General features: G+C 52.5%; 10 protein-coding genes across 10 annotated transcripts; 5 read left to right on the top strand and 5 right to left on the bottom strand.

Moving 5' to 3' along the window:
* Window positions 1-311: 311 nt before the first annotated feature.
* J4E87_006649 (uncharacterized protein) lies at window positions 312-775 on the bottom strand (the record flags this gene model as incomplete). Its single annotated transcript, XM_049378250.1, has 2 exons — window positions 312-544; window positions 607-775. 2 exons carry the CDS (start codon window positions 773-775, stop codon window positions 312-314), a joined length of 402 nt encoding a protein of 133 aa, XP_049232054.1.
* A 2,738-nt stretch (window positions 776-3,513) lies between these two features.
* On the top strand, window positions 3,514-4,810 carry J4E87_006648 (uncharacterized protein; the record flags this gene model as incomplete). Its single annotated transcript, XM_049378249.1, has 4 exons — window positions 3,514-3,589; window positions 3,705-3,751; window positions 3,852-4,229; window positions 4,277-4,810. 4 exons carry the CDS (start codon window positions 3,514-3,516, stop codon window positions 4,808-4,810), a joined length of 1,035 nt encoding a protein of 344 aa, XP_049232053.1.
* Window positions 4,811-4,918: 108 nt separating this feature from the next.
* J4E87_006647 (uncharacterized protein) lies at window positions 4,919-5,834 on the bottom strand (the record flags this gene model as incomplete). Its single annotated transcript, XM_049378248.1, has 3 exons — window positions 4,919-5,468; window positions 5,551-5,675; window positions 5,736-5,834. 3 exons carry the CDS (start codon window positions 5,832-5,834, stop codon window positions 4,919-4,921), a joined length of 774 nt encoding a protein of 257 aa, XP_049232052.1.
* A 1,301-nt stretch (window positions 5,835-7,135) lies between these two features.
* J4E87_006646 (uncharacterized protein) lies at window positions 7,136-8,006 on the top strand (the record flags this gene model as incomplete). The annotated part of the gene is made up of 3 exons (XM_049378247.1): window positions 7,136-7,263; window positions 7,316-7,380; window positions 7,564-8,006. The coding sequence occupies 3 exons, from the start codon at window positions 7,136-7,138 to the stop codon at window positions 8,004-8,006; spliced, it is 636 nt and encodes a 211-aa protein (XP_049232051.1).
* A 1,740-nt stretch (window positions 8,007-9,746) lies between these two features.
* Window positions 9,747-12,318, bottom strand: J4E87_006645 (uncharacterized protein; the record flags this gene model as incomplete). Its single annotated transcript, XM_049378246.1, has 3 exons — window positions 9,747-11,422; window positions 11,495-12,145; window positions 12,240-12,318. The coding sequence occupies 3 exons, from the start codon at window positions 12,316-12,318 to the stop codon at window positions 9,747-9,749; spliced, it is 2,406 nt and encodes an 801-aa protein (XP_049232050.1).
* Window positions 12,319-12,730: 412 nt separating this feature from the next.
* Window positions 12,731-14,221, bottom strand: J4E87_006644 (uncharacterized protein; the record flags this gene model as incomplete). Its single annotated transcript, XM_049378245.1, has 4 exons — window positions 12,731-13,283; window positions 13,337-13,451; window positions 13,504-13,801; window positions 13,853-14,221. The coding sequence occupies 4 exons, from the start codon at window positions 14,219-14,221 to the stop codon at window positions 12,731-12,733; spliced, it is 1,335 nt and encodes a 444-aa protein (XP_049232049.1).
* A 1,493-nt stretch (window positions 14,222-15,714) lies between these two features.
* J4E87_006643 (uncharacterized protein) lies at window positions 15,715-17,664 on the top strand (the record flags this gene model as incomplete). Its single annotated transcript, XM_049378244.1, has 1 exon — window positions 15,715-17,664. One exon carries the CDS (start codon window positions 15,715-15,717, stop codon window positions 17,662-17,664), a length of 1,950 nt encoding a protein of 649 aa, XP_049232048.1.
* A 778-nt stretch (window positions 17,665-18,442) lies between these two features.
* J4E87_006642 (uncharacterized protein) lies at window positions 18,443-18,862 on the top strand (the record flags this gene model as incomplete). Its single annotated transcript, XM_049378243.1, has 1 exon — window positions 18,443-18,862. One exon carries the CDS (start codon window positions 18,443-18,445, stop codon window positions 18,860-18,862), a length of 420 nt encoding a protein of 139 aa, XP_049232047.1.
* A 1,833-nt stretch (window positions 18,863-20,695) lies between these two features.
* On the top strand, window positions 20,696-22,606 carry J4E87_006641 (uncharacterized protein; the record flags this gene model as incomplete). The annotated part of the gene is made up of 2 exons (XM_049378242.1): window positions 20,696-20,703; window positions 20,947-22,606. The coding sequence occupies 2 exons, from the start codon at window positions 20,696-20,698 to the stop codon at window positions 22,604-22,606; spliced, it is 1,668 nt and encodes a 555-aa protein (XP_049232046.1).
* A 2,071-nt stretch (window positions 22,607-24,677) lies between these two features.
* Window positions 24,678-25,853, bottom strand: J4E87_006640 (uncharacterized protein; the record flags this gene model as incomplete). The annotated part of the gene is made up of 3 exons (XM_049378241.1): window positions 24,678-25,092; window positions 25,141-25,640; window positions 25,689-25,853. The coding sequence occupies 3 exons, from the start codon at window positions 25,851-25,853 to the stop codon at window positions 24,678-24,680; spliced, it is 1,080 nt and encodes a 359-aa protein (XP_049232045.1).
* Window positions 25,854-26,126: the final 273 nt, after the last annotated feature.

The following is a 26,126-nucleotide window of genomic DNA, read 5'->3' as shown; positions in this document are numbered from 1 at the left end:
AAAAGAGAACGCCCGCTAAACTGCAGCATGCCGTACACGATACGCGTGGAGAATCGAAAAGTGAAAAATGTACAATAGCGGCTGCGCCTAGACAGTAGACCCAAAACGAGATCGAAGTAGATATCGAGGAGAGCGTTCATGTCGTGTGCCTGAGCCAGAAAAACATTAACACTTGCGTGATGGCATGATTATGATCGTAAATGGTTCGTTATGCAAATGCATCGCGTGCAAATGTCGGGTGTAAATTGTGGGATTCGGCCTGAAGAGGACGGTCGGAGAGGTTCGCTGGACTGCGGAGTGGGTATCACTCATTACATGCGCGATGCGAGAATGGCCAACGCGACGATGACGCCGATCAGGAGCGTGCCAACTCCAGACATGACACGGTTGAGGTTGCGCCACCAAGTTGCTTTCTGGAAGGACTTGTCGTCGGCGGGCCCCATCGCTTGGGCGAATTGCTGTTCCAGGTCGGCCTGGCTGGCGGTTGGGGTACCAACAGCGTTGGGGTCGAGGGGTAGAGGAAGGAACGCGGCAATTATCCAAGCTGTATTTCTGATTAGTACATGTCTTCATTCATACGGTGGTATCTCGTGGGTTAAGGCTTACCAGGTGGGAACAGGAATCCTATACAGAAAAGCAGGATCTGTCTGTTTTGGCGCCCGAAGAGTGTGGCATGAACGTCATCGTCCAGTGATGGTGCGTTCCAAGCGCTGTACAATTGTCCTCTCCGATCGGTCCGGAGGTGCGGTGTTGAGTAACCGCTGAGCGGGTACATGTGAGGTCCGACTGCGTATACTGCTCCGTCAATCGAGTGAACGTCGTCTGCTAGCGAGACAGTATCGGCGTGTGAAGCGCGGTTCCTTGAATTGTTCCTCGGTCGGTTCCGTGGTCGGTAAATGCTGAGTGGGAAGTTGCTCTCTGAAGGGGTGCGCGATCGTCCGCTGTGGGCGGTTCCCAGCCGTACGCTCTCAGAAGACTCGGATTCCGGGGCTCCAACTGAGATGCGTTCTCCCTTTTGGTAGTAAACCCTTGCCCAAGCTGGAATGTTGTCTGCAATGAATCTCGACATATGCGACTGAGAGGATCCAGGTCGCTCGTCGCTCATCGATACTGCATCGGTACTATTGGCTCTGTTGCGCAAGTACCCCGAGTTCTTCATGCGCAGAGGGATCGATGTAGGCAGCGGCGAGATCGTGTCCATGTGTTCACTGTTATCATCGGATGAAGATCTTGTCGTAGGAGAGAAGAGCGGCCGGGGCACTGGCACTGCAGAGAACTCGGTATGACCTTCCGACGATACATTGTCCGACGACGACTGTGCGCTCCCAATTGTCTGTCCCCTCCGGCGTGGAATCGCTGTTCGACCGTTGCCCGCATAGCTTTCTTGTGAATGTGATCTGGCGCCGAGCGACCGGGAGTTTCGTGCGAGGGATCGCGAATCGCGTTCGGAAACGGAGGCGATTGTTGACAACTGGGAGCTCCAGTGATGTACCAGCGACGGGTCGTGCATCCGGGATGCGATGTTGGGCGCGTCCTGGGATTCGGCTCGCGAGCTAGTGCCGGACGGCGCGCGTACGACGGGGTAATTAATTCGGATTCCGCTCGCGAAGGATGCTGTGCTGGCTTCATGAAGAGATGGCGATGGCTGCGACGAAGCTAACGTATGTGTTGGTTCGATGCTGGTGTAGGAAATATCAGAAAACGTGAACGACTCTGTACTTTGTTGAGGATGCAATACAGGTTGTCGATAGTCAGTGTCACAAGTGAGAGCAGGCCCCCTAGCTTGACGTTCGGTTGCCGCTGGGCCTTGGGGAACTTCTGGTAACGGTCGACCGAAACTGACACTTGACGAGTTTCCGGCATTACTAATTGGGCGTGGTGTGGTGGTAGGAGCAGGTGAAGCAAAAGATGCAGCAGAGGCCTTAGGCGTTAATGCACGGTCGGAATCTCCTCCAGAAGAAGAGGGAGGAACAGCCCGGATAGTTGGCCTTGTAGATTGTGAGGAGACGACCTCCTCAAGTACCTCGAGGCCTTTTGGTTCATCTTCTAATTCCGGTGGGGGTGAGGATGGGGCAGTGCTCCCCTGGGAAAATCTTAAAGACGATGGCGTAAAAGAGGATGCTACGAGGGTATCTTCCTCTGACATGCTAGTGGAGCCCGAATGTCTGAAACCCTTCTTCCGTGACAGGATAGGCTGTGGTGTTCGCGCTCGGCTCGCCTCGAACTTTGCGATGGTACTGGCGACCTGGCTGCTATTTGAAACACGAGATCCCGGCCTTTCAAAGCCATAACCCGGCGCATGACGGGGTGGGGGCAGGATTTGCGAGGGTTCGCTGGGTACGGGATATTTCTGATAGATGTCATGTCCGGGATCTTGAACAATGCGGATGGTTGACCCAGAGTCGCGGTTAGTTTGCGAGTTTGAGCGTTCGTGAAGCGGCTTGCGGATAGGAGACGTGTTTGTTGACTGCGACTGCGGCGGGTCGAATCGGGGACCTTGTGCGAGTGTTTTTTCGAGTGCGTTTTGTGAGTCTGCGCGACTGTTGCGTTGTTGTGAGGACATGCTGTGGTGGTGGTGTGGGCCGAGGATGCCGAAATGTGGACTGGTGGTAAACGCGGGCGGAGAAGTCGAAACCGATCATTAATGACGGGGTATGGATAAAAAGGCAGTAAAAAGAGGACGTAAAGACAGTAGGTGAAGATAGTCAAAGAGTGACAAAAGTGCTAAAACATATCAAAAAGAATGGCGGCCCGCAGGCATTAACGGTATGAAGAATCGAGGGAGGGAGGACGAGGAGTGGTGGTGAGGTGAGGACGGCGGGCGTCTGGCAGCAGCTCGGCCTAAAGAGGGTTCGTGGCTGTATGCAGAAGCAGGTTCGCGCTGCAGGAGCGATCCAATTGACAGCTCAGCCCCGGCCAGTCTGGAGCACGACCCGCGACTTATGATGACTTGTACAGAGATGGACCCAATTCGCACAATATGACTTTCGTCTAGCCTATACCGGTCGACAAGATGATATGAGCTGCTGGATGCGCGGTCCACCTGGGAGTGCGATCACTGCGACGCGCCTGGGGAACCCTCGTCGAACAGCCTTCCTAGTCAATCGGGAGAAGCGCGTCGCGGTTGAACGTTTAAAATGAAATTATATTTTGGGACGGGCCAGTGACGACGCGCAGCGTGGCGGACTAGCCGTTGAATGGCAGAGAGGCTGGCCAGTGGGCCTTTGGTTGTGCGTGCTGCAGGGGTAACGCGGGAGGGCGTGCTAAGACGTCGTGGGCGCTGATGGCGCGAGTCGCAGGAGCCGAGACGAGGGAACGGACGATCGGGGCACGTGATCCAGCGTGACCGATGGGGCTTGGCGGGGTATCGAAGGTGAAAGGCTGCGCTGCGCCAACAAGATGCGCGCGACAACGCGGGGGGATCTCGTGCAGCTATAAACAACGCCCATGATTCTTTTCCTGCCTCTCCTGTAGTGCGTTTGACGTGCGGCTGCTTTTTTGCAACACCTCGCCATGCCTCCCCCCCTCAACGGCTGGCGCGACAAGCTCAGTGCGCTCGAAGACTTGTACCAGCGACATGTCAAGGGCGGTAAGTTGGCGCTCCTCCACCTCAAACCCTCCTAAACGCCTGCGCGACCCACATCGGACGAACTCTGCTGCGCTTTCCTGTCGAAACATCGCCATGAGGTCTAACGTGGTGCCAGTTCCCAAACCGCCTGTTCTTTCGTCGAGAGTTGCGGCGCTTCTGTCGGTACGTTTCATGTTTGCTCCCCACCACCATTGCCATTGTTCTCACCCAATGGCACCGCACGCGCCAAACATGCTGAAGTAGCTAACACCCACGCCTGTAGGCTGCCTATGTCTTCATCTACGTAATCCCCTTCTACCTGTCGCCCGCCACGCGACCCTCTCCGACTCTTACGCGCGATGCGCCGTCGTCGATACGCGCCCGGGTGCGCGCAGTGACCTTTTCCACCGTCCTATGCTCCGTCCTCACCATCGTTGTACTGTACCAACATGACGCATCGGCCATGGAGATCATCCGTTTGCTTGGCATCTGGCCTGTTTCACTTGTAGATACCTTCCGGACCATGCTTCTGGTGACCATCCTCTTCGCGGGTCCTATCTTCGAGCATGGCATTGTAGACGGTGACTGGAGAGACTGGATCAAACTAAAGGGCGTCCACGAGACCCTGAGCAGCTGGATCGGATACAGGAACTACATAGTCGTAGGTCATCTACTCCAGTCCACCTCTCCCTATTCTAACCTGCATAGGGCCCCGTTAGTGAAGAAGTCGTGTGGCGCTCGTTAATCATCCCCCTCCATGTCCTCGCGCAGTTCTCCGGCAAGCAGATCGTCTTCCTCACGCCACTGTACTTCGGCATCGCGCATCTCCACCACCTCTACGAGTTCCGCATAACCCACTCTGAAGTCCCGTTCTTCGTCGCCGTGCTCCGCTCACTCTTCCAGTTCACATACACGTCGCTCTTCGGTTTCTTCGCAGCCTTTGTCTTCATAAGAACCGGAAATGTATTCACGTGCATGATAGCGCATACCTTTTGCAACTGGATGGGCCTTCCGCGGTTCTACGGCCGTGTGGGTGTCGAAGCCGGCAGTCCCATCGGACCGCCAGACGTTGACAAGAAGGATGATGAGCAGAAGAGCGTCCCACTGTATAAAGGCAGGGGTGTTGGATGGACCGTGGCCTATTACATTGTGCTTGTAGCAGGCGCTCTGGGCTTCTACTATCAGCTCTTTCCGCTGACTGAGAGCAGTCACGCCCTGCCTGTAGACTTGACAAAGGCGTAAGATCACCATGCGCAATTGGAAGGCACCAGGCTGCAAGCAGTAGACCACACTTAGAGGTGCTGCACGTTGACGTTTGAGGTATAGCACAAGTAAATATCACTGAGATGCTCATCTGAGTCTCGCAATAGCCCACCAATTATCCTTCTCATACCCCGACTCCAATACAACTCCACCAGCCTGCTCAACATCCCCTTCCAGCTCCCCCTTCCGATACAGATGATAATACCTCAAGAACGTCTTATCACCATCCGGCTTCGGTGTCCCTTCCTCGTCAGCCTGACTCTCATCCTTCTTATTCCTCCGCCCATTCTCCGTCTCTTTCTTCTGCTTCAAGACCCACGGCACCATGACGTCCTGCTCATGGCCCTCGTCCCAACCTCGTCTACTGTCTTTCTGTTCAAGTGCCCAGACATAGATGAGTGCTCTGCCACCCTCCAGTCCAGCACCTCCACCTTGGTTCGACGGTGACGAAGGCCGCAGTAAATCCAAAACACACTTCACAGCCTCTACTCTCCGTGCCGGCGTCGACAAATGATGGATAACCGCTATCGAAATTGCGAAATCAAAAACTCCATTTGGATGAGGCAGAGAGAGGTTGTCTGCCACCACTACATCGTGCGGTTCATGTTGTTTCGCAATTTTGACAAGGTTTGTAGATCTGTATCGACGTTAAATTTCAGGGACAAAAGCATTACTTGTCGTAGGATAGTCAACCCAGTGAACAAATGATTAGAACATACCGATCACTACCCACAATCCATACCTTCTTATTCACAGCCAAATACTTCCCATTCCCACATCCGACATCTGCACCTATAGCGCCATCATGCTGTTCTTTTAGGAAACGCTCGACTATGGGCCAGGGCTAGCATTCGCGTTAGTCATGCATGCGGTTTTGGAATATCTGTGACGGGTGGACGCACACCTTGTAGCGAGTGGAAGAAAAGTGGGATGCAATTTCTTCGTAGACGGAGTGCACGTGTTCGGCCTCGTAGCTTGCGCCTTGGGTTTCTGAGGTTGCCATGGTGGTTATTGCATCGATAGTGAGTGGAGATGTCACAGCAGGGAGTGCTGATGTGAGTGGTGTGGTGACGGATGGAGAAACGGCCAATGGGGGGTGGAGGGGGTGCCAAGACGCTATGTGGGCATGCGAGTGTGCGTCTCGAGCGCTGCGTCTTTCATGCTCTACACTGACATCCTCTCACAATGTCATGAAAACGTCTCGTGTGAAGGCTCAGCGTTGAGACAACTTTTAACTACCTGGCAGATATCGAAAACTGACCACTACGTCTGGCAAAATAACAAGCACCTATCCCAGAACGCGATGATGCTGAAGCTTGCATTGCATGCATCCCTTTTCTTTCTCCGCCCTGACTAAGAGACGGCCTCGCTCATCAAACTACGAATTTTTCTGCTCAAGATGTTGTAGCCTAAGGCTTTGAGCGTTCTGATTGCTTTTCTTAGCATGAATCTTCACGAAAGCTGTGTGTATGCTACTCAAGTTATCGAAATCTGGGCTATGTCCTTATCTCCATTCTACTGGATGCGACAACTTCAGACTTGCGGAAACTACAGGGCATGTCACATCGCATTCATCGTGTCCGCTTCCGTCTTTCTTTGGGTGCATGTCAAACGATTGCAAGAGGACAATGGCGGTTGACGTCCCATCCATTGTTCCTTTGTGGCGGTCATCTTGTGGCTTTTAAACTCGCAGTTTCCCGTCATCGATTCCAGTACTTTGTGAACACTATCGTCTTCTTTTCCAAACCTCAGGTCAATTCAGCTATTCTTACAGAAATTTCACATCCAAGATGGCCACTCCTAGGGTATATAGTGCCCCAGCGGGCAGTCGACGAAGCGCCCGTATCCCGGCGGCTATAACCGGTACTCCAGCTAACGCGCGTGTTAGCCTTCGTTCAGACTTGCAGGAGAATCGGGACCGCATAGTATGTTCGTTCCCGAGCTTTTTTGTTCTTACTGATCATCGCTTAGGCAACACGTATAAGTAAGAGATGGCTTATGCGTGGGCGTGCTGGACCACAGAGAAGCAAAGGCTTCACAACTAATACCAACTGGTGCTATATCAACGCCGCGCTCCAGGCCCTGATGCATCAGCCCCAGTTACTGAACTGGCTTCAAAATCATGATCGCCCGGCCAGACGAGGCACTGGTGGCAGTAACATACGTAATGCCTGTCATGCAAATCCTCCACAGTATTGGGGAGCAGCTACCAGTAATGCGGTGCCAGATTGTACTGGATGCATGATGAGAGAGCTGGTCAACACTTATTGGGCTAACACTCCCAACGCCACAGTCGCCCCCGACATGCCAAGAATACAAGGAATCGCATTGGCTGGTGACGTCGCGCAGTTGGCCGCCAACGGTTCGATGGTTCAGATGGACTCTAACGACTTTTATCAGGTGATTCTGCAGCGCTTGCAGGTCGCCAGTGAGTGAGTAAACGCCCATTAGTAAATTATCAACATGCATACTTACCAGTTCTAGGACGCAAGAATGGGAAGAAGACTTCCGCGCACTATTCCAGCTCGACAGACAAGAGAACGGCCGATGTATGACATGTGGTCACGAAAGGCTCATTACGAAGATTCCAGAAACCGGCATCCTTCTAAATGTTCCCACGGCCACAACAACTTTCAACGCAGCGCTGTCGAGATTTTTTCAAGAGCATAGAACGATACACTGCGCTATCTGTGCAAGCAATACTAACCATCTGGTCACGACCAGTATTCAAGCTGGTCCTCAAATCCTGAAGATCAAACTTGCCATCTTCCAAATGAAAAAGTCGGAAAAGAAAGACAAAAAAGGCAATCCGCAGCCTGCTACGGAACACAAGATCAACCACCGCATGGCTCACCCCAACATACTCGACCTAACTCAATATCAAGAGAATGCTCATCTTCCCCTCCGCTACCGGCTATCTAGTGTCATCTCACACTCCGGCGAAGGCACAGAGAGCGCAGGTGGACACTACATCGCGAGTGTTCGCGGCCCAGGCGGCCGTATCACTTGCATCTCTGATTCTGTGACAGAGACTTTTACACAGGATCAATTCGAGGCAAGCCCACAGGTGGCGGGAATATCTCCCCCAGCAAAGGAGGTTTATGTACTCACCTATCTGAGGGATGACGGGAGGTTGCAACGGGAGATGAAAAATCTCGAGTCGACGTTGAATTGATGGGGAGTGATAAGTTTGAATTGGTTGTTTCTCTCTTTTTTAGATATGCATGTATTGTAGTCACTGTTTTTAATCACCCATGCCGTTACAGCATCGTTGTTTTGAGTACGATGGACCAGTCGTGACATCTAAAGCATGTATTCCAGTGCGGTTGCCCGCGCAAGTGGGATCTGCGGGCCCGCCTGCTGAATGACGTCTTCGATCTTGGAGCTGGAACTGTGAAATTGGTCTCTCATCGTCAGTACCAAAAGCACGGCACATGCAGAAACTTCATCATTTCCGACTACGAGGGTGGCGCGTTCTGGCCGCGAAGTGGATGCTCCAAATGAGATGGCTGGAGCCCTGGAGCCTAGAGAGGCCAAAGACACGCTAAATTGCGGCATGAGCTCACGCGACGCGTCAAGCTTCCGACACTGCGCTCAGAGCCAGCAACGCGGAGAACAGTGGGCGACCGTTAATACACACCCGATAATTCTACATACTCCCAACTGGGATGAAGTATTGGGTTACAGCTCCATACTTCGAAATGGCATGGTCGTTCTAACCCCTCTGAACCAGCTTGTTGGGTAGCTTCCAACGCATCTTTTGGTTCTGCGGGCTTCAGGTCCTATGGTCAGGATAATGAGTTCGCCTCTGATGAGCTTGAAGCTGACGAAGAAAACAATGGCAATAATGAAGAGACGGTAGTAATTCAGTGAGTACTAAGAGACATCACGACCAGCGAACCTAGAATATACCGAATCGTTCATTCCTCTCCGAGAACGCCGGCAGCGTCAGGCGAAACAAGACATCCGCTAGATCCTCGACGTTCAGATATTCGTATCTGTATAGACAATCAGAATGAAAGAGCAACGAGAAATCTTTATTGTTCATCGCCGCTTTCACACTTCCGTTTCCAAATATGGGTGTTTAACCGGCGGCGCATCACTGGACGAGGGCGCTGCATGATTAGATGGAACTTCATCAACCTATATTGCGCCGCGTACTGGATCGCAAATTCTCGGTAGAAGAAGCCCACTGCCGCGTGGCGTTCACGGTTCCTACAAGATTCAGATCGTCTGCAGAGAATCCTGGAAGCTTGGCTATCCGCATCTCAGAGCACTCACCATCTGAATCATTCCGACACATACCAAAGGTTTCTACCGCCCACAATGTACATCTCAACGCTCATCACGACCGTACTCTTTGCTACCGCTGCTCTCGCAACACCATACCCGTGGGCTGCACCACAAGCCAGCATCGCTCCTGCACCCAGTGGAACGCGCAAACACAACCGCACGCATAGTCACAGGCACAAAGAACCGACACCGACGTTCAAAGAGCCATGCAAATGCGCTATGCCGATTGTGCCGATGAACTTGCTCAGCACGAATGAGAAGTGCTTGATGAAGCATGCTGCTGAGATGGGCTGCTACATGAGCTCCAATGGTGGATGCCCGTCGCCGGCGCCTGCTGTAAGTATGGAGCTAGAGGGGAAGGAGTTTTGCTGACGAGGTGTAGTGTGGACTTGGGCCGCTGCCGGGTATTCCGATGCATTGAGGATTTGTTGTCATGTCGTCATTCAGTCTATACCTACTACTAGCTACCTATCTTATGCGGCATTTAGAAGCCGACATGTATGTAGGTAACGGCAGTATCAGATGAACCAATTCAAGGACGTCGGTCACCTGATCCAATCAGTCGCCACTCGTCCTCTATGCCACGTGTCGAAGAGAATATGTGAAGGATCTTACCGGCCGTCTACTCAGCCTTCCTCCTCTTTCCCTGAGTCTCACTAGCGCCGCCATCGAGTGCCCTCTTGTTGACACCCGCATCTCTAACCACCCTGAGCCTATCCTTCTTCAATGCCCCAGCGTGCCTGCCTGTAAATTCCTTATCCGGACATCCGTTCTCACCCGGCTCAATCAGTGGCTCAATGCCTGCTTCTTTCAGCAGCGCAGAAACTTCGCTAAGCATGGCTTTGTATCGACCTTGCTCTTTGCACCAGCGTATGAGTGCTGTCAGCGGACCGGCATCCAGACCAGTAGGCAAGAGTTGCAAACCGTGCGCGAGGGCGAGCAGCGGGTAGTCGATCTTCTCACATACGTCGTAAGTCCACCCTTCAGCTGTATAGCTCGAGGTCAAGTCAACGATAGTGGAGTTGATAGCTGGTGTGAGCGTGGGCGACGGTGTATCCTTGCCAACTTCATCAATGTCCATCTCTTCGACCTTGACGCAATCCCTCTTCCTGGCAGCTTTTGCTGCATTAGAAATACTACTCGCCATCATGACTTCATCGCCTTGAAGACCTCGTGTCATAATGAGAGAGTCCCGTACCAAGCTCCATGTAACCCCAGCCCTCACGAATCGCTCAGCTGCATGACCCCAGTAGTAGTGTTGAGGAAAATACGACAGTAGCTCCATGATCGTGAACTCGGTGTCGCCAAGGAGGGTTATGTCGGCCATGACGGATGTCGCGACACTCTTGAATGGACAAAACTGGTTCTTATCCTTGACTCCATCATCTTGGTTCTGAAGCAATACAATATGCTTGTTCTCCGATGTAGTCGGGTCCGGCATGGCAAGCATCATCAGCTCAGGAATAGGTAACTTGTACTTACGCAAGGATCGTATTGCGCCGGTTCCTCGCCAATTCATCCCGGGTGTGGGAATGAAGTCCATCTCAGGGTTCATCTCTTTGAACGATAGCCAACGCCAAGCATCACAGATGTCGAATACCTTGTCCGGGCAGTCTCGGGCTTCGCTCCATGGATAAGTGATTACGGGCGCGAAGGTATCGGAGTCGATGGGGTTGCTAATCTCATAGCTGCCGAGCTGCTCGTTCGTGGCATTGGAAGGGGCGTGGAAGTCGATCTGGCCCTTCCATGGCAATGTCCAATCAGTTCCATCGAAGTTGAAGATCTCGGCGTCACTCCCATCGCTGAGCTTAAGCATTTCGGGCAACATGCCATACTCGGGGTGCAGCTCGCCACCTGGTACATACTTGTGGAGACCTTGTTGATGAAGTTCCTCGCACGTAAGCGGCATAGGCCCAACCGGTGTAAGCTTAAACGCTTGACGATACGGGTCGAAGGCGATGGGCAGGAGACCAGACCATGAGACATGCTTCCACCCCATAGGGAGCACGAGCTTCTGAACCAGGGTAAAATCTGGCAACCCGCCGATAATCGGGACGAAGGCCTGATGAAAGAGAAGGCGTGGGTCCAGAGAAGGATATGGGTATGACGGGTGTGTGCTCCCTCCGGGCGGATATTGCAACTGCCATGACAGCGAGTGAACAGTGGGCAGTCCATCGAACGGTACAGGGTCGGCCTTGATAGGCTCAGTGCTGAAGCTGAACTCTGGATGTGCCGAAGACTCCGTTGGTTTCGTCGCGGGCAACAATTTGCGAAGAGTCTTGGGCGCTGCGATTGGTACTTGAACATTGTCTTGATTAAGGAATGAAAATTAGCGGAAACAGTGATAACACTAGGGAGTGCAAGACTTACACGATGGCTTGGGCTGTGTGCGCAGTCTGGTACTGCGACGTGTGGCCGTCGGATTCAGAGACTCTTCAAGTTCGCGAGCCAGTTTCGCATCAGCCCCAGTATCATCCTCGGGAGTCTGGGAGATCATAGGCTTCAAGCCGTCGTCGTTCGCCTTGTCGTTGTCAATAGGAGACTGCGCTGGTACCGAAAACTTATTGGTAGTGTGATTCGCCTTCACTAGGACGGTTTCAATGTCGTTCTTGGTCTCCTCGAGAGAAGTCTGCCATGATAGCTCCTCTTGCGCAGAGCTAGCTGGAGGGATAGCTCGTGTATAGTTGCAAAATGTCGGCGTTTCTGGGGATGGTAGTCCATGCCAAAGGATCGGCACGCGATTCTTCTTGGGCGTGGATGGCTGCTCAGGCTGCGCTACTCCTCCGTCCTCGCTGTTGACGATAACAGTCTGACTGTATGGCTTCTGGTCGCCGGAGTCACTCTTGCCGTCGAACACGTTGTAGAGACGTGACAATGCTGCGTTGCGTCGTCGATTATGCTTTGCAGCCTCCACCGCCGCAGTACCAGAAGCGCGGCTTTCAACGCGTTGCTGATAGCTTGAATACTCGTCGGAGAGATCGTTGTGAGCTTCAGGTACGACCTGCGGCGAGTTGACGTTGCCTGCTTATGTGTTAGTATTCGATTGTCGCCCACTTCATGTATCCGCTAAACTCACTAGAGCTAATGTAAGCCTCTCTGCTTGGAGAAGGCGTACGCCACGTATGTCCCATGGTTTCGAACGTTGATTGCGTGCTTGCGGTCGAAAGGTGCGGATCGGTGGGAGGAAGCAGCATGCTGGGCGAGTCGAAGTACAGAGACCTCTGTTAGCGTTGCAGCGAGGAAGAGGAGTGGTGATAAGAACGATGATATCAATATGCCAAATGCGGAAGATGAGGATGACGAGAGGTGCTGGCTTCACCTTCACTTCTGGCGCACGGACGCGTCGTTGTGAGCGCTAGCCGCGTGGAAGTGGAGGTGACGGCGGCAAGACATGAGAGAAGAAAAGCTTTCCCAGTCGCTTTAGATGGTGGACAGCTAAAGTGTGCGACAGTATATCAAGATGTGAGCAGAGTTCTTAGAAATAAAGACGAATGTAGACTTGACAGACGACAATGCCATCTTGGCTTGCTATTACGGGTCATGGTTGATAGAAAGCGGTTTGTACCAGCTGCAATAGAACAAAGCTGAGCTAATACCTCCATGTATCTACCATGTAGTACCCAATGCGCCAATCGCTGGGCCTTCGCCATCGAAGAACTCCTCATCCAACAGGCTGAGCAGTACCTGTTGGCCCACCCACTGTTCCTCAGCTGCAGGCCTGATCCTCTCCGGAGGCAAGACGAAGCCAAAGTCACCAGTATCGGGCAATTCGATGGTCATGGAGAACTTGGCGCGACCGATGGTGTACACATGGTCGATAGACGCACCGGTCGTCGGGTACAAGGTTGCTCCACTAGGGCCGTACGTGTAGGTAGTCGCATTGGTCGAGTAGTAGGCGATGTTTTCGCTCATTAGAGCAGCTGCCTTGGTCCACATGCCGAGCTCTGGCGCATAGAGAGTCTCCTTGTGACCGAATGGGTACAGAATCAGCTGAGAGTAGCTGTGCCAGTCAATATATAGCTTGATGCCTTGCTCATCGCGGATCTTGCGGATCAGGTTGTCCATTCCCAGGTTCTCAGGCGTGTCGCGGGGCGCTTCTCCCCTGTATGTCTGCGAGCATGGGTCTGTGGAAGCTCCGCGTGGGTCAGCATCCCAGTTCCTGAGATTATATGTCAGTGTATGCCATACGCATAGGGCAGGGAATTTGCTCACGTCTCCCAGTTGCGGTTCACGTCGCGACCATAGCATGTCTGATTGGCAGCGTTCTCTGGTGGCGGCATACGGTTCTTGCGCCATAGGCGGTCGTCTGTTTGAGAAAAGACGAAGCCTAGCATGTATTAGCAATAATCAGTGAATCTATCCTTGGTGATGTGACATACCATCGGGGTTGACAAAGGGAAACATGTAGATGTCGTAGTTATCCAGAATGGCTTGCGTGTAGTTGTTGCCTGCCTTGTATTCGTAGGTGAGGGCCTTGGCGATATACTCGATGGTCATAGCAGTGATCCATTCACGAGCGTGAACAGTTCCGTGGTAGATGACCGCAGGCTTTCCTGGGCCGTCTTTTCCGTAGAGATGAACGCCGAACATGTCGCGCCCCTCAAAAGATGTTCCAGTGCTCGTCCAGTTCGAATTGTCTGGGAACGATTCCTGTAGATCGCGCCACCACGTAATGTGCTAATAATGGTCAGTCAGCTTTGGATAGAATAGCAGTGATACATCACCTACGTCTTCATACGGGTGGTAGCTATCAAACCACGCATCTTCTGAACCGTTAGTTTGCCTCTTCCAGGCCTTCTTGACGTGCGACTCCCGGGCGATAGAATCGGCCAGGTTCTCATGCAAGGTTCGAGACTTGAGCCCCAAAGCCTTGAAGGCGTCCAACTGCCCGGGTGCAATAAGAACATCCAGGTTTCCACGAATCTCGTTCAAAGTCTCGTGAGGAACAGCAGCAAGAGCTCGCTTTGCTGCAGCATATTGGGATCCAGTAGCTCGGACGCGATGGACTTGGTACCCATCATATGTACGAGGCTGTGGGCTGCGGATGGTCGCACCTGCAACGAGGGATAGCCAGGCAAGGCTGAGTACGAACTTCATGATGTTGTTCCGCCAAGGAAGCGATCAATTGACGAGCGTGAGGCATTCAAGATTGTAGAAGATGGGCCTTATATAGCTGACCATCTTCCTCACCTGGGCGCATTTTAGTTTGCTGGCACCATGATAAGCACAAAGCGTGTTGTTCCAAGCCCTGACCATGGACATTGGCAGCTCAACGTGCGCACGGTGACATGATTGATGTTGCCCAGGAGCCCGGTTAATCATGGATGAGGTGTAATCGGGACGTTTCCCCAAGATGTGGTGGCCTTGACCTGCCAGTTCTGCACTAGACCTGCCATGGCATTCCTGGGCGAGGGGTAGCAACGTCATCTGCGGGCTTACTTTGTTCGTGAGTAAATACGTTATTTCGGTGGAGGTAAGCCGAGCAGGTTCTGTCGCTTTGCGTCTACATGCATAGGTTGCGGCGTAGCAGGCTGGGCGGAGTTGCTGCTCAGGCGGGCTCTAAGGCTGTCCTCCGCAAATTGCCCAAGTGCGACGATGGCAGGGCCAGGAACAATATAGTGGGATCTGAGCATCTTCAGGCAATCATTGTACCGAACGACCCTGCGAACTGGTCGTACTGTAATGCACCGACCCGGATGCCGCAAGGAAATGAGGGGAAGCCGCGGATAGAGTGAAGAACCTTGGAACCTTGGAATAATCTCCGGACGGAAGCGGCGCTAGAGCGGAACCGGATAAGCGGCTTCCCCGACGGATTGGCCTCAAGTGCTGCCGCTGCCGACCCCATCCGTGACCCCATTCATCGCATCAGCGACTACAGCATCGATCAGGATACGAATGCCATGGGGAACTGCAACTATTGTTTTCTTGAGGCCAACTGTTTGCCGACCAATACGGCCACCGCATGCTACATCCAGAGCTTGCAGAAACATTTGCCATCCAGCAATCTAACGTCGTCCGCAGACATTCAAGTATCGACTTTGCCAGCAGATGATTAAAGTGCAGTAATGTCTGTCATTAAGGTTGTTACATCGGAAACACAGCTCAAGAGCCAGAATCTCACGTCAAACCGTCTACATCGTTGGCGCTGGAGATTTTGCTTCATGCTACACGATGATGAGAAGCAATCGACAGGCCGGGATGTATATCTTGAGTCTGTGCAATGTCGGTTATCAGGTCGCATTCGTCGCATCACCAGAATCAGTCTGTCTTGAGTCTTCTTACGAGCATTGAAACAAAGAGTCGAACAATGTTCGACTCGACGTCTTTGTTTCCTTGTCGCCTCGGCCTCCACACACTCCTCTAGATGTGCAGTCCTCCTGTTGTATACACAGTGTCTTTGGTACATAGAACGGCGAGTGAACACAATACTAGCCAGCAATTGCTGGACTTTCACCCTACCACGGTAAACTCCCCTTCTTTCGATTTGATATTGTCTCACGAATCTTGACCTTGGTGAGCACAACTCAACTGTCTCACCCCTGACCAGCCAAAGCAACTGTTTTACCCTATACTCAGGTTGCATTGAAACCATGTCTCCAATCACATTCACGCGGGACGAAGTCCAGGATATGCTCGACCGAGCACAATTAAATGCCGGCCATCTCTTCGCGAACCTCCCAGACGTGCGCGAACTGCTTCAAACACAGCATCAAGAGAGCCTGATGGAATGCAACTCCCAGGGTATTGATCAAATGAAGGTGCTTCATCAATCAATGCATGAGGAGTGCAAAATCATCGATGGCCACAACAAACACCGCCTTGGGAAGGCGAGAACCGCCTTCAATGATCGCGTTATCGACCCCATGATTGCTGTAGAATACAGGGCAGAAGAAAATATCCCTGCAGACCTCCAGTGGTATCCACTACACGCTGAGGTTGCAACCCACGATGGGTACGCTACAGCTCGTCTCTTTGATCAGCCTGAAAGTGACGAAGAAGACAACCAAAACTATCCAGATGACCAACCTGCCTTCATTGGAAATGGAAACGAAATCCCAATTCCTGTCGCTCACCAAGACATTGCTTCCAGTAAGATTGTCAAAAGGAAACCGATTCCCGGAGGAAGGAAATCCACTGGCCCGGGTACCCCATACTATGATAAACTGAAGGATGCGCCTTCAGCTTGGCTAGATCTTCCCCATGGCAACCTAACTTTGGCAGAAACACTTGCTTTCATTCCGCATGCCATCAAATCCTTCGACATCATGGACCGTTTTCTCCACAATGGCGCCCTATCGGGGACATTCGCAGACATGATTAACCATTACCGAGACATGCCGTACGGTCCGATCACGAACAATACGATATATCGGATGATGAAGGGACCAATGCTTCATCGCGCGAAGACCGAGCCGACTTACGAGGATTGGACAGTATCCAAACATACGACTTTACTGAAACCTGCTGGATTTAATCCCACCAGTGTCAGCGTAGCAGGCTTTGCCCCACCTTACAACTTCAACTCCCGTGAAAGGGCTGTGGCAACCACTCAGCCTCCTCCTAGCATTCCATTTCGCGATATGGCAAACGGAGTGAAGATCATGCCTTCGGGACATGATTCGCTAGATCTTACACGATGTGTGCAGTATTGCGTAAAGAATAACGATTCGAGCTGGCTATATCCTCAAGATTTCCAGACCCTGGTTGCTCAACTCGGGGGTGCTTCCACTGTGCACCCACACCATCACGACGATGCTGCAATTCGGAGACACACCTCCGAAAAGAAGCGGAACAATGCGAAGCGAGCCGGTGCACGACAGCGTGATAGGAATGGGCGCCTCATGAAACAGCCGAAGGGCTTCGTGGTTGACTCAGATGAAGAAGAGCTACTGGATGAAGAGTATGGAGAGGAGTCTGAAGCAGATCTAGAGAACTTCGATTTTGATGCTTTGGACATTGACGACGATGAGCCAGTCACTGCCACCAAGAAGGATTCGAGGCGTAAGAACGTCATAGAAGATGACACGTCGGACGAAGATGAACTCATGCCGCGCACCCGTAACTCATCGAAACGCAAGCGTACTTCCAACAAAGACGACCAAGACACTCCACAGAGGCAAAAGTCCAAGCGAAGCAAGAAGACGTCGCCAAGGACGCCTGCACGTCGCTCACCGAGAACCCGGTCGTCATCACGCCTTAGCAAAGAGGTGCTGCCTGAAGCGCTCGACTCTGATTCTGATTCTGACGCTTATGCCGGACCCAAGAAGCGGACCAAGAAGGCCAAGGTTAGCACACGATCGTCTCCACGCGGCCAGCGCTTCGGTGGCTCATATAACTTCCAGAACACCCTAGATGGCGAGGAAGAAGAAGATAACGAAGCGGATGAGAGTGAAGTGGAACACACTCCGGCTTCGAACAGGCGGATTCTCACTCCGGCGGAGATGCGTACGGTGGGTCGTACTGGAAATACGGGTGTAGACAACGTTGTCGAGGATGACAAAAGCGATATGGGAGAAGATGACGAGGACTTTGATTGGTGAGTTGAGAGCGACTCACGTCGGCGGCATTACAATGGAATGTAACATGTCTTTTCTTTGCGACAGTGCATCTTTCTAGGCCTGTCTCCTGTTGCGGAATCATGTGGCCTATATGCATAGAGTAAACAGGGGTGCTTTCATACGAAACATCCTTACTTTTCTTGGATAGATATCGGTCTCCTCATCGTATATCCATCAATGCACTACTCGCAGCGGTTGATCAAGGTGAAAGCGCATTGTAGCATACGATAATTAAAGATCAATTTGCCGCGCGATGAATCATGATCTTGCGACATTTCTCTCCTATCCGCTCGTACAACGTATTTCTCCAGCTTTTCAGATACGGTGCGGACAGCAGCTGTTTGCTGAGACGGTGAGAATGCGCGCGCTAAGTCGTTGCCTTGGCGATACTGGGCTCCACGCTCGCTTTCGTCCCACGACAAAGCCAAACAGAGTATCCATACTACAGTCACACTCACTCCTCTCTGTTACTTCGATATATCTCACCTTACACGCAGCAATCACTATTCCGGAAGTACTGGCGGCGGGCTGTTGGCATCATGGCTTACGGTTCGGTCGCCACGCTCAGTACTGTCGAGACAAGGACTGGCGGGAACGAACCTGCCGTACCATTGTCGAGACAGCAAAATAGACTTCATGGCTATGGCCAACTTGTTGGCGTCTCTAGCGTTCCACTCATCGGTTCAGAGCGTTCCAATGCTTCAGGTAGAGTTCACTTGAATATCCACCGATCTTGCACTAATTCCGCACAGTTACGACCATGCTTCCTCCCGCTGTCAAAGTTCCGCAGTCTTCGCGTCCAGTCACTACGCCAGCCGACGAGTATGCTAGGCTCACGCGTAGGCAGCAACGTGACGCCAGAGAGAAGAGGCGAATCCAGAAGGCTGCACGTGCCGCCAGGGACGAGTTGTACAGGGCCCGACAGGTTGTCAAGGACGCGCAAGAAGTAGCCCGAGCTGCGAGGTTACGTGCTTCTCGTTACTCCTACATTCCAGCGCCCAGAAACACCAGAGCTGTCTCTTCGACTCCACACACTGTCAATGTGAAGGCCAAGAAGTCCAAGAGCAAGTCTGCGGGCTCGGTTCATTCAGCCCCCATGGACATGGACGAGACATGGTCCTGGATCAAGGACAGTTCTTCAGCAGCCTCCCAGAATGGCAGCGCGCATGCTCGTCACTGATCTCTTCGGGCACCTCAGTGGATCGGATTTCGTCATGGCTATAAGAGTGCCTTTTCTGTGAAGGACGGAGATCTTTTTAGCTGGGTACCATACGTCGAGTGTGTCTACGCTTGGAGGATGAGAGTCTGAGACTGGGCATTGTTCTGCGAAGTGTAAGTGGCCTGAAAGCTTGTCTAGCAAGTTACCGATGCAGGAGGGCACTTCCACTTCTTTGCTATCGGAGGTGGACAAGCAATTTACAGCCTCGTCTCACATCTTAGAAAAGCAAAATCGTGAAACACACCACTGAACCGAAGATCTTTTGGGGCGAAAATCGTGCATTACATACATTGTGAAGGCTAGCGCTGGTTCGTAGCTGGCCTGCAGTCCACTCATGCAGCCGCGATGTGAATTGCGCCTGCTGTCTCCGGGCCCGCGCCCGCCACCCCCGCTTACTAACCCCAACCTGACTCCCAATATCAGCTGCCTTGCGGTTTTCTTCCTGCTTCCTCCCTCTCATGTTGCGTTTTCATAATCGCGTTTCTCGCTTGTGATGCGCGTTTTATTTCGCGGCGGCGCTGCCGACGATGCCCGGGCCCGCTTTCGGCGATAGCCCCTACCTGATTGCCCGAAGAGCAAGTCACCACCCACACTGCCGCTACTGTGAACCATGGAAACAGTCGATCAACACGCGCGTTTAGAAGGTCCTTACAGGGATACAAACCCTTTCTCCCTAGGTAACATCACACTCTTAATACTACGTCGTCGCACAATGGGGCAACTCTCTCGTTTGTCTCTCACGTCCACCACTGCCTATTGAGGTCATTCTCACCATGGTGAAAACGGAGGACGTGAGAGGATCATCGTATAGCTCGGCGTACAATAGCTCTGTGGCTCTACATCACCACCCTGAGGGCTCAAGACCTCAATGCGAGCCTTGGATTGCAACTCAACCAGACAGTCAAAAGCTACACTCCGACAACGCCGACAACGCCCACGACATCCACACCACTACGCATTGCGCAAAAGAGCCACTATCACCAACCATCTTGCTGCCTCACTATGGCTCCAGCTCATTTACACTCACAGCGCGTTGGGAACCCGCACAACTATGGTTTCCGCAAGTCGAAGAGAACAGAAGACGCACGCGCAGTGCCCAGCTACCAGCAGAAGACTCACTTCCACGGCTACTTCAACGGCACCCCGCCACCCGATCCACCTCATATAGCGCCGATCATTCCTACACAACAAAGACGAATTCCGCTGGCGCCCTACTTTCATGAAAATGTTGCGATGAATGCGCAGGTTGCGGCGTACGAAGATGCTGTCACCACTAGAGTCTGGCGTAACGAGTGGGAAGTCGTGCCAGAAAACTTTGGCCCATGTCGACCTCTGCTCCTTCTCAACCGGCCTGCGAACGTCGACCTAATGAGTCACACATGGGAAACGGAGTCAGTTCATCTGTGTCATTGGGATCAATACCACGAGCCAGAAGGCGTGCTTTCTCAACGCCTGGCAAAAGAGAGAAGGGTTAGGAAAAAGAAGCTGCTCTTGGGAAACAGCAGATTCGAGCAAGATAAGAGACGCAAGAAGGTGAAGCTGGCAGCTGCGACTGCGGAGGTTATCGATTTGACTCAAGATAATACTGTTGAAGGTGGAAACTTCCCGAGTTATGCTGGCATCAAGGAAGTTTGGAACTATCCGCCAGGATATTTTCCCAGCTGAAAGGGCGTTTGAAGCTGCTAGGCCTCTGAGTCCGGCATTGGTACGCCTTTAATCATGGCACATTCAGAAAGTCTTGGAGATATTATACGAGATCAGCATGAAAGCCAGATCATATTCACTTCCTTCAGAATGCCCTCGTTCTTCAATCTTTCCAAGGCGACGACTTTCGGCGCAGAAATGAAGCTCTCTTATCGAACATACTAAGGGATACGAAGCCATGGTAGAATAGGCTTCACCGCAACGGTCAGTGAAAGTTAGTTCACTCTCTTCGTATTCACTCTGCTTGCTGTTGCGCCTCAAGTATATCAACCGCTCTACTCTGCCCTTGGCACAGACCCACCACCTCGCAACTTACCACCACTCTCGCTAGAATCTACTAGAATTGACTGTAACTGTCCCGAAGATAGTATGAGTTTCACGGAGCCTGATACAGGCTACACGCCATTACCACACCGAAACGCAATGCAAGCGGGCCCTGGAGGTTCGCCTACGCCACATCAACTCCCTACAAAGAAGGGTGATGACACAGCAGTGCCAAAAGCTCCTGCGAGAGGAAAGCCTCGCGCTCAATTCCTGGTTGACATTCCGGCCCACGAGTATAAGCTGCGTTGCGATAGGCCAATCAATGCAACTCTCGTGGATCTGATTGTAATACTCCCACAATGGTTCCGCAATCCTGCTGTCGCATACCGCATGCTGAACAACGGCATCACTGCTGCAGTTCACTTTGCAATTCTGGACAAGCATCGTCACCTCGGCTTGACCAGTTCCGAGGAAGCAGAGCGCGCCCGCGACCATATCTCGGACACATATCGAAAGACGATGCGCAGAACCTACCCAACCTGGACCAAAGCGAAGCATTACGTCCCAGGTAACTGGGATAAGTCGGTGATGTGCATCAACAATTTCCTTCCGGAAGCTGCAAAGAAAGCTGATTATGTTCCACCGCCATCAATACCATTCAAGGACTTAGCGATTGGTCTGAAGAGTCTGCCCGTGAATGACGACATGGGTGATCTTACTCGCGCATTGGACTTCGCGCTGCGGTACCAGAAGCTTGATGAGCACGGCCAGCTGACGGACTTCATGTTCCCGGATGATATCCAGATCATTCTCGGATGCATTGGTACCGTTCAAACTACCCGAGAGATTTACGATGATGCTGTTATAAGTCGATACTCCGAAGCGGTTCGAGTGGCAGAAAGTGAGCGTCGTAAGCAGCTGAATGAACAGCGGCGCCAGCGACAGGCTGCCGAGGAGGAGGCTGCTCAGTCCGTTCCCTATTTCCACCCTGGTCAGCCTTCGCCGCTTGGAGCCTTTCCGATGGATCCACTGGCTCAACAGCAAATGCAGCCGACGGTCGGCTTCTCGTCCTGGGATGAAGGGTACAGCAGCATGCCTCCGACGGGAATGGGCGTCTTAATGCCGAATGCTGTGCAGCATCCACCGGTGATGGAAGCCAACTCCCAAGATCTACCCCAGTGGCCTCCACAGATGCAGTCACATCCCCAAGAGTACAACGGGTTGAACTTCAATGAGCACAGCTATAGCCACCCACTCCAAGCGCACCCAGTACGATCGAGATCGCAAGAGGCCGCTGCAGCAGTAGCATCAGAGCTCGTATACCAGGCTTCTCAGCCAGCCCAGGTAGACTTGCCCGCCATTCCCGATATCTGCATACCCGAAGGCTATGTACAAGACGACAACGCTTTCCCCGACTCTTGGCTATACCTCGATCCCCAGGAAGCAGCAGGGCAAATGGATGCACTCATGGCAGCAAACCAGACCTTTGACTACAGCGACGTGGAACGATTGGCGTCGACGTCGCTCGTACCCCGATTCAATTATCATCCTGGCATGCCTTTGCTGGATTGTCCGGAGGCGCAAGATCCGAAGGATTGGGGCGAGCTCGCTCGTGCGGCGCGATGGGCACGGACTCATGCGTATCCTGATGGCCGTGAGTTCACGGTCGGGGATATCGATGCTGTGTTAGCTTATTTCGAAGGTCCGGGGGCGCAGTGTGATCAAGACAGAAGTTGATCTGCTTATCGGAATTTGATGTGTAAGTGATCTGAGATCATACCTGATTGCCGCCTCGTTAGGAATTCATGTGAAGGCGGAGATAGTCAAGATGTAAATTCGCCTTGAGAGATGCCGTCTCCCTAAGATGGAAAGTCAATACACAGTCGAAATGGGATAACATCAGTTCTGCGACGCAACTTTCTTCCGCTTGGTGTAATACGCAGTGATTATGACGTGTCTAGCATTGGCGCGTTTTGCGCGTGAGTCTCTAAGGCTGACACGCATCTTGCGTGACGTCGGCTAGTACCCCTCTTTCTTTCTCGGGTCAGCCTCCGTACAAAGCTACAAGATTAGCATGTACATTCGACTATGAACTTACGACTGCTTTCGTGCAATCCATTCACTTGTCTGTGATCGACACCCAACCTCGAAATTGAACCACATCACTGTTTCGTCCAACCCACTCGAACCACCAATATGCGGGCCCTCCGCTATTATGGTGCTGAGGAGATGCGTCTGGAACACGACGTTCCAGAGCCGGTATGTGATGCCCATCAAGTGAAGATTCGACCTTCCTTTTGTGGGATCTGCGGGTCCGACTTGCACTTCTACTGCATACCGGACGCTCTTCCCTTCAAAGACACGCCTCATCCGATCACCGGTGAGACATGGCCTGTAACTCTCGGGCATGAGTTTTCTGGGGACATCGTCGAGGTCGGAGCGCAGGTGCGCAAAGGTCTCAAGGTTGGAGACAGAGTGGCCGTCCAGCCCACCATTTGCTGCAAGCAGTGCGTTTCGTGCAAAGGCGGCTTTACTAATTGTTGCGATTCGTTTGGGTTCGTGGGAATCATGGGTTGGGGAGGTGGGTTATCGGATCGGGTGTGCGTAGATGCGCAGTTCGTGTTCAAACTGCCTGAGAAGATAACGTCAGAGATCGGAGGTAAGACAGTCGGGAAGCTCACTTGAGGTGGGGAAGGACGCTGACAGATTGGCGTAGCTTTGGTCGAACCGCTTGCAGTTGCTTGGCATGCAGTTGAACAGTCGGCCGCCAAAGCAGGGGACAACATCTTGGTTATCGGCGCCGGCCCGATTGGTTTGGCCATTCTCCAGTGCCTGAAAGCCTTGGATACTGCCCAGGTGATCGTTGCTGAAGTTGCTCAGAGTCGAAGGGACTTGGCTCTACATTTTGGAGCTACGGCGGCGATCGATCCGACGGACGAAGACATGGTCTCCAGATGCAAGATGCTGTGCAATGACCAGGGCCCTGACGTTGCTTTTGACTGCGCCGGAGTATCTGCCAGTATCAAGTCCGCCTGTTTATCAGTTCGAAGCAGGGGAACGGTGGTGAATGTTGCCCAGTGGGGTAAAGAGATCCCCATCAACCCGGACAATTTATTGGTTGGGGAAAAGAGGCTGGTCACGGGTAAGCCATCACGATACACCATTGGAATGAATCGAAGCCTTGCTGACTTATTCCGAGCGCTGAGTTACACCAGTGCGGATTTCGGGCGAGTTATCGACGCGCTGGATAAGGGAACGATCGATGCAGAGAAGATGATCACGCGTACGATTTCGATGGATAGAGTGGTGGAAGATGGTATTCTCGCGCTGCTACACGAGAAGGATAAACACATCAAGATACTCGTCGATGTCGGAAAGTAGGAGTGCTGCCGTAGGACAGTAAAGTTGATGGCACGGAAGCAGGAACGTCCGACGCGTTAATGTCGCGTGGCGAGCACGGGCCATGATACCGCCAAGATCTTCACACTTGTCGCTTCCTCTCTACCTTCCCTTGCGAAAGCTGATCCCTATTGGGCTTATGAGTTGCTACGGGTGGAGCGATGCGTATAGCCGGTTGTTTTAGCCTTGTCGTCAGCATGGTAACGTCGCATCTGCGCAGCCGACTGTCCAGATATTTCCTGTCAAGCGCTGGATCGGCCTTCGCGACTTTCTCCAGACTCAAATTCGCACTACCTACTGGCAAGAAGACTTGGTGGCATCAGCAAGGTGTAGCGGTGAGTAGTGGGTCTCGTTTATGATGATTCCTCAGGTCGTGTGATCGTTACTAGGATCTAAGAGAGCCAACAGCTCAAGTAGCTATACCGATGTTACCCCGATGTCGATGAAGAGACTCCTGATCTCCTTCGCTTGCATCTCCGGTTATGGTTTCCTGCAAATCCGATTCATCAGCGCGATGCTGCAGTCCCATCGGTTTGAGCCACAGGTGACTCGTATCATCGTCTAGCCGCTCGAACCCGTCGTCGCTGACAGCTTTCTGCCCACTGGACTTAGACTCAGCATTCGAGGACTTCTTCTTCCCCGACGCGTGAGGTGTTGCTGCGGACCGACCAAGAAGTGGATGCATCAGAGGCACGCATGCGAGGACTACGGCGAGGCATGGCTCCAGGCCACTGAAGATATTGGCTTTGGGGATCGTATAGGTGATATCGGTAAAGTCCATGCTGGACAGGACGGAGATGCGGAAGGCGCTGACGATACAGGTACTGCTCCGGTTAGATCAGAGCTGACGACAGGATCTCATTTCGACTCACAAAGTACCCAGGCCGAAAACGGCGACAAGAGTCACTCTTTTGTACGTCGCCATTTGCAGTTGATACAACGGACGCATGGGCAGAAGAAGCACCATGACGTCGGTGACTAAGTTGATGACCCCGGTAATCGTGAATGAGGTGACTTGATCGCCACAGCTTCCTCCAGGAATCGATTTATCCCAGTTGTAGGCGAAAGGCCGGCAAATCAGACAGCCAGCGAGGATGGTTGCGATTGTCCAAGCAACAATGATGGACAAGGTCACGTAGGAACTCCAGACCACCCACCGGATCGGAAAGATCAAGATATAGAGAGACAGAATCGAAATCTTGGTACAGCTAAGACTCAGAACCCACAGAAACTGCAGGGGTATGATGAGCTGCGAGAGCTTGGTGATAGGTTCGAGGCCGTACGCTACTACGATGTTCTGGACGTGATCGTAGCCAATGCCGGCATGAAAGACTCCGGTAATACTGAGAGATTGTAGGCCAATAGCGAAAATCTGTAAGATGTTAGTAGTGTTGGCGATATCCGGAGCTAGATATCTTACACAGGCAGCAATGATGAAGTAGTCGGCAATTGTCCATCTTTTGTGAGCTATCGCGTGAGCGATCAGTCGTAGGGTGACGGCCAGTGCAGCAAGAATTGAGAAGCTGAATGCGACACCCAGTACCGCTCTCTGGTCATGAGTTCGAATAGGGAATGTGGTGGTCATGTTGTCGTGCAGATCCCGATGCAATACTCTGCTGTGCAACTCATGCGCCGACGTCTGTATCGTCTCGGGCTCGGAGGTGAATAAACAAGCTGGTCCGCTGCGGGAAGATCGATCTTGGGTAGGAGCTGGGCATATGAGCTGCCGACTTCCCCGTGCGAAGCCTCGCATTTCTGTTTGCGCACCCCATGTCTTTTCCCGCGCTGATCAAGATACCCCTTGGCTTAGGATTCCAACAAGAAATCCTTCGCAGGCCTGAAGAGCCGTTCCTCTCCC

The sequence above is a fragment of the Alternaria ethzedia genome (genome assembly GCF_023757985.1).
Source record: "Alternaria ethzedia strain BMP 0044 chromosome Unknown scaffold_16, whole genome shotgun sequence".
NCBI lineage: Eukaryota > Fungi > Ascomycota > Dothideomycetes > Pleosporales > Pleosporaceae > Alternaria > Alternaria ethzedia.
This window is presented reverse-complemented; position numbering and strand designations above follow the sequence as displayed.